Raw genomic sequence first — 6,726 nt, 5'->3', positions numbered from 1 at the left:
TTATAACGTGCTTGTTTATAGCTTGTGAAACTTTTCAAGGATATTAGGGATCATATATATGAGTCCCTGTTCAAATTGGGTAATTTTTCGATAAACGGAGAATATTTGGCGAATTTATTACCGTTTATTGGCGCTTATTCGGGAAAAATAGGTAAACTTCATGAAAAATTATTAAATTTGGTTTTGGAACCTATAAATGTTATATTAAGATCACTGGTAAAGTTTGACAACATTTGGAGATGCCTAAGTATTATTTGTGCAATTGTGTTTTAATCGAGTTTTAATAGCCGAAAAACGTGCAAAAAGGCATTTTGGCCAAAGAGTTAGATTCTGGAGATTTTGCAGGGGATATATACTGATATTGAGACCACTTGGAAAAATTATCGGATTTTTCGGATGTCGTTTGGTATAAACGGGCTATTTATTACTTAATTATAACACATTAAATGAATTTTTATAAATAGATAACTAATCATAAAATTTCTGAAAATATTTTTATAAAATTCTCTATATTTTAATCTATTTATACAAAAATTTCCATAATCAATATATATATGTACATAACTAGTTATGATTAATCAAAGATTTAGACCATAATTGTTTTAACGAAACCGGCAGTTTTTGTGTTTAACGGACTGACTGGTATGTCAAAATGTCAAAAGTGGTAAAATATCGTATTTTTGGATGAATTTGATAAAAACGAACTTTCTACGAGAATTCCGGACAATTCGGGTGGATTATACGCGCTTTGTATAATCAAACCAGTATGAAAACGGAAACGAACCCTGCGATCAATCCAGATACCGAAACTTCAAAATTCTTTCATAAATCAAATCATTTATTCAATCAATATATTTACTTAAGTTTGCGTGAACTTACCTAATCCCGAAACACATAAACGATCAACTTGGCTAGGCTCGGAAAACAGTGAAACTGAGCCAAGTCTGATTTTGAACATTTCATAGTATACAACGTCACAATTTAAGACTATGGTCATGTTCTGGGCCTAACAGCTATACCCAGACTAGTTATACAACCCGATTTAGTTTAAAGACTGTACTAGTGTTAACCGTACTACACCGATTATAGGACACGAGCTATAATCGAGGCATATTACTACTGACGTGTATTACCTGCTCAAACTACAATAAGGTGAGATTCATGACCCCACTTTCTAAACTGTTTTACGAACTTTTGGGGTGGAAAGCATGTTTACATATACTTATATACTTGAAAACGTGTGATGATGTGATTTATCTAAGTACTAACACTTGAAAGTCCCCACAAACGCAAGTGATTAACTTCGTGCCAGTGACGTGTGGATAGTACTATCGGTTTGACAAACCCAACTAAAAGGCGCCGGTGGGGTATGCCGGATATACTTGTTAACACGGTTGCACATTGTCATTTATACTTATTACATTCTGCTATGTGGTGTTAGACATAGTACATACTTGGGGCAAAGTGGCAGTTAAATGCCAACGGGAGTACATGGGCAAGGGTGGCCATGCAGTGCGAGCTGTCTTGGTTTCACTTGTGGCTTAGTATAATACATCATACACATACTTATATACATACGTATTGTGAACTTTACGGACTCGGATACTGATTTTGTTCGTACTCGTGAAACTTGAAACTCACCAACTAGACGTAGTTGACCCGTTTTAACATGCTTTTCAGGTAAGCCGAAGTTGGAATGATTTACTTACGTGCTTGGTGTTAGAAGGTAAGTTGAATAGCTGTGAATAGATGCAAATACGTAGTAATGAATAAGAAGCCCGTGAACTGGTTATGTGATTTTCATCTAGTTTGTAAACTTAGTACCTACCAATGTAATATGATGTAAATTAGTTTGTTGAATTTCTTTATAAACAATGTAGTTGATACTAGTGTTATCTGTTACATTCCCGTATTACGCTTCCGCAACTACCTAGTCGGGGTGTGATAGAAGTTGGTATCAGAGCCATTGGTTATAATGAATTAGGATGTCCCTTAGGATACCCTAAGATAACCTTAGGCTCGATTAGTTCTGGGAATAAAATAATATTAAATAATATATATAGGCAATTCTCGTGATGAACTTGAATGGACAAGTGGGTTATTATGGTCCGGAACGTAATAACGGACTTGTTTGTACGAGGGAATTCGAGAAAAAGTCTTTAAACAATCCAATAGGTAAAAACAGCAACATATGTGTATAAAATAAATGATAAATAATTATATATGTATGTAAACGAGTATCTGTGCTTATGTGTATAAATACCTGCATGTATTAATTTATGATTAATATAATCGAAGGATATTATTCTTATTACTAACCATTGTGCAGGAACATGTCGAGGTCTACGGATCATTTACCTATTGCGATACCAACCTTATCTGGAGTGGAGGAAGACCCAGAAGAGGAAACTGGGGAGGAGATGAGCGAAAGTCTAGGAGACTCGGTGGTCCCCCATCAGGTACCCACAGATCAACCCGATTTATCGGGTTACCGTTGTGACACCTATCCCCCTAGGGAATCCCCTAGGAATGATATAGGATAGGGAGCCACTAGTGCCTACCGGACCCCGGTGAGAGACCCTACACCTCCAACACCCCATGTTTCCCCACCCACTATTAGAAACCGTCAGACCGCTCGTATTTCAGTGCGCCCACCTGAGCACACCTCTCCCCCACCTCGATCTACGTACCATAGGGGAGAAACATCACGTGTCCAGGTCACTGAGATACCTATTCCTACTTGGGGTCTACCTGCACTGATACCGGAGCCACCTCTTATGTCTGATTCCGCATGGTTGGGTTTAACGACTGATCAGATCGTAGAACAATCACACTCAATAAATAACCTTAATCAATTCAAACAAGAAACTCAGGAAGATGTTTGGTACCTACATCAAAATATGAGGGATGTGAGGAGAATGAATGCGGGCCACCGATCGCGAATGGAGCAGATTGAATCTCATCTTTGGATCGATAGGGCGATCTTGGTAGCTGTGATAGCTGTTCTTGCTTGGTTGGTTTATCTTGTACGTATGGATAAATAGAATAGAACAGTATAGTTGGTTGTACATAGTCTTTTGACTTCCCATGCAGCAATTTTGTAACAACATGTTGGGCTGGCTTGGGAGTTGTTTACAGTTTGGTACTATTACAAGCACTGGTACTTATCGGGTTAAGTCTATATGTCACCTAGTGACAAATTTTGATACGCATATACAAGCGCTGGCCTATACCAGGTTGAGCCCATGCGCTAATTTTGGATGCATATATACAGTAATAATTATGATTAATACAAATATGTTTTCTTTGGCATAGTTGTGTGTTTGTGAATTGTAATATCGTAATGTTGTGATGGTTATAGTGGAGCGATATTAAATATTATATAATTGATTATTTTATAGAATGGCCCCGAAGAAAGCAAACACTTTGTTTGAGGCGGAAGTGGCCGCAATGATTGCTCGTCAACTACAAGCAGTGATACCAACAATCGTAGCACAAGTCACTACTGGCATACGTGCCAACAATACTGTTAACGAACCTACGAGCACCACTACGGCCACTGCTAATACACCTCCGCCGGACACTAATGTAGCCCCGGGTGTTACTACCCCACTGAATACTGATAATGTTATAAATACTAATAATACTCACCCGACTGTTAATGTCATTGGGAACCCTGAAACCATTTTGAACACCGATAATGTCACGAATCCAAACCCCGTATCGGTTATTAACACAACTGCTAATAATAACACCCACCCAAATACCGGTAATGATCGTAATAATCCCGAACCTCCACGTCAGGATTATGTGTATAAACAATTTAAGTCGTGTAACCCAACGGAATTCAGAGGTATTGAGGGACCTAATGGATTGATTAAATGGATTGAAAAGACCGAGTTCGTAATCAATATCAGTGAATGTCCACCGGATCGAATAGTCAAATATGCCACTACTATGTTTCTGGATCATGCCTTGATGTGGTGGAACACAGTGGTACAGTTAAGGGGACAAGATGCTATAAACCGTATGTCCTGGACCGAACTTAAAACCCTCGTATTAAAACAATTTTGCCCAAGAGATGAGATCCTGAAATTAGAACACGAACTTTGGAATTTGGAGATGAGAGGCGCTGATCATTTAAGTTACACAAATTGTTTCAATGAATTGACTCGTTTAGTACCATGGTCAATTATTCCGGAATCCAAGAGCATTAAGCGTTATATTTGGGGACTGACCCCAGCCGTGAGAAGTATAGTCAATTCCGCAGTCCACCCAACTTTAGAGAGTACCGTGTCACAAGCCAGCGTTGTTACTTTTGACCTTACAAGAAATGGTGTATTAAGAGTAGCAATAGAATCGTCCAGTTTGAAACGAACTAGTTATACCTCTAGAACACAAGTGAAATCTCAGAATAAACGAATATGCCCTACAACTCAGGACTATGCTATGACCAGTTTCGACATGAAACATGATACATACAAAGGGTCATTTCCGAAGTGTGGAAAGTGTAATTTGCATCATACTGGAAAATGTCGAACGACCATATGTCAAAGAGGTGGAAATATTGGGCATTGTGCCCCAAGTGGTAGAACAATAATGAATACTTCAAACCGACAGTTTCAAACAACCCAACCTCGTCGTTCACAAACACCTAGTCCCCAACCAATCCGACAACAATCTAATCAGCAAACTCCATCTACAATGAACCCTCATACATGTTATAAATGTGGTAGTAGGAAACACTTTAGGAGACATTGCCCCAAATTGAATCCCGACGTAGTAAAAGGACTAAACCAAGGGCAAACATCAACTTCCCATCCAGCTAGGGGACGCACCTTCGTAAACGGATCGGACGAAACGCAACAAGACTCACATGTAGTAACATGTACATGCTTAGTTTCTAATCATTGAGCTTCAGTCTTAATTGTTACGAACGCCGATAAAAGTTTTGTAGCTACTAACTTCTTATCATTGAGGAAAATTTCGGTTACTGAATTAACAAATCCTTATACTATAGAACACGCTAACAATAAGTCTTTGATTGTTAACCAAATAGTTCGTAACTGCCCTTTTTTCCTAAACAACACATCCTTCCTTATCGACCTATCCCCAGTAGAATTAAGAAGTTTCGATGTTATAGTCAGTATGGACTGGCTATCTAAGTTTAAAGTAGAAATTATTTGTAAGGATAAGACTGTTAGGATACCTCTTTAGAATGATGAGGCAATGATTGTTCAAGGTGAGAAAATTTGGTACCGTATTACCTCTCGTATCCCAATCTAAGGCACTAAAGTAATTGCGCCAAGGTTGTACATTATACTTAGCGAGTTTAATAGTTAAGGAACCTGATGAAAACCGAATAGAAGACATCCCAGTGGTACACGAGTATTCAGATGTATTTCTCGATGAGTTGCCTGGGTTACCACCGACCCGACAAGTTGAACTCCGTATTGACTTGATACCGGGAGCAGCACCCCTTACTAAGGCACCTTACCAACTTACACCTTCTGAAATGCAAGAACTGTCCAACCAACTGCAAAAGTCATTAGATAGAGGTTTTATCCGACCTAGTTATTCGCCGCGGGGAGCACCAGTGTTATTTGTGAAAAAGAAGGATGGAAGTTTTCGGATGTGTATTGATTATCGGGAATTAAATAAAGTGACTATAAAGAATAAATACCCCTAACCTCGAATTGATGACTTGTTTGATCAACTTCAGGGTGCGAAATATTTTTCAAAAATTGATCTCAGATCTGGTTATCATCAAGTAAGAATTTAGAAAGAAGATGTACCAAAAACAGCTTTCCGAACTCGGTATGGTCACTATGAATTTTTGGTTATGGTGTTTGGGTTGACAAATGCACCTGCAGTGTTTATGGATCTTATGAACCGATTTCGCAAACCCTACCTTGACAAATTCGTGATAGTTTTTATCGATGACATTTTGATATATCGAGAAGTAAGGAAGAACACGAACAACATCTGCGGGTAATCTCAGAATTGTTGAGGCAAGAAAAGCTATACGCTAAGTTGTTGTGAATTCTGGCTACAAGAAGTCCAATTTTTAGGACACATTGTGAATCAACAAGGAATCCAAGTAGACCGATGAAGTATTTTATTACAAAACGGGGTCTGAATTCTTACAATTCATAATCTTTGTGACCTAATTCTTGATGAAGTACACAAATCCAAGTATTATATTCACCCAGGTACTGATAAGATATATAAAAATGATAAGGAATTTTACCGGTGGCCTGGTATAAAGAAGGATATAGCCTTGTATGTATGTAAATGCACGAATTGTGCACGAGTTAAGACTGGATACCAAAGGCCTTCGAGAATGTTACCACAACCCGAAATCCCACAATGAAAATGAGAACAAATTACTATGGACTTCAAAACACACCTTCCCAAAACCTCCCGAGGACACAATGCCATTTGGGTAATTGTAGACCGATTAACGAAATCTGCACACTTTATTCCAACCCGTAACACTTACTCTACCGAGAAACTTGCCCAAATTTACATTGATGAAATTGTGTCTCGACACGGAGTACCTCTTTCGATTATTTCAAATAGAGACAGTCATTTTACTTCACATTTCTGGCAAGCAGTTCAAGAAGCTTTGGGAACCCGAATAGACCTGAGTACCGCTTATCATCCCCAAACTGATGGCCAATCCGAACGAACTATCCAAACCTTAGAAGATTTACTTCGTGCTTG

The 6,726-nt window shown here is 38.5% G+C and overlaps 1 protein-coding gene across 1 annotated transcript; it reads left to right on the top strand.

The window, feature by feature from the left end:
* The first annotated feature begins 617 nt into the window (after positions 1-617).
* LOC143635592 (uncharacterized) lies at positions 618-5,801 on the top strand. The gene is made up of 2 exons (XM_077103383.1): positions 618-4,501; positions 4,559-5,801. The coding sequence occupies exons 1-2, from the start codon at positions 3,403-3,405 to the stop codon at positions 4,912-4,914; spliced, it is 1,455 nt and encodes a 484-aa protein (XP_076959498.1). The 5' UTR covers positions 618-3,402; the 3' UTR covers positions 4,915-5,801.
* The last annotated feature ends 925 nt before the right edge of the window (positions 5,802-6,726 follow it).

Source organism: Bidens hawaiensis, unplaced genomic scaffold (genome assembly GCF_021521415.1).
Source record: "Bidens hawaiensis isolate Kalapana, Puna unplaced genomic scaffold, B.hawaiensis_p1.1 tig00007607_1, whole genome shotgun sequence".
NCBI lineage: Eukaryota > Viridiplantae > Streptophyta > Magnoliopsida > Asterales > Asteraceae > Bidens > Bidens hawaiensis.
This window is presented reverse-complemented; position numbering and strand designations above follow the sequence as displayed.

Excerpts from the sequence above, each read along its gene's own strand:
- LOC143635592 (XM_077103383.1), top strand. The coding sequence starts at position 3,403 with ATGGCCCCGAAGAAAGCAAACACTTTGTTTGAGGCGGAAGTGGCCGCA. Across the intron at positions 4,502-4,558 it reads CAAAGGGTCATTTCCGAAGT|GTGGAAATATTGGGCATTGT; the intron begins GTGGAAAGTGTA and ends TATGTCAAAGAG.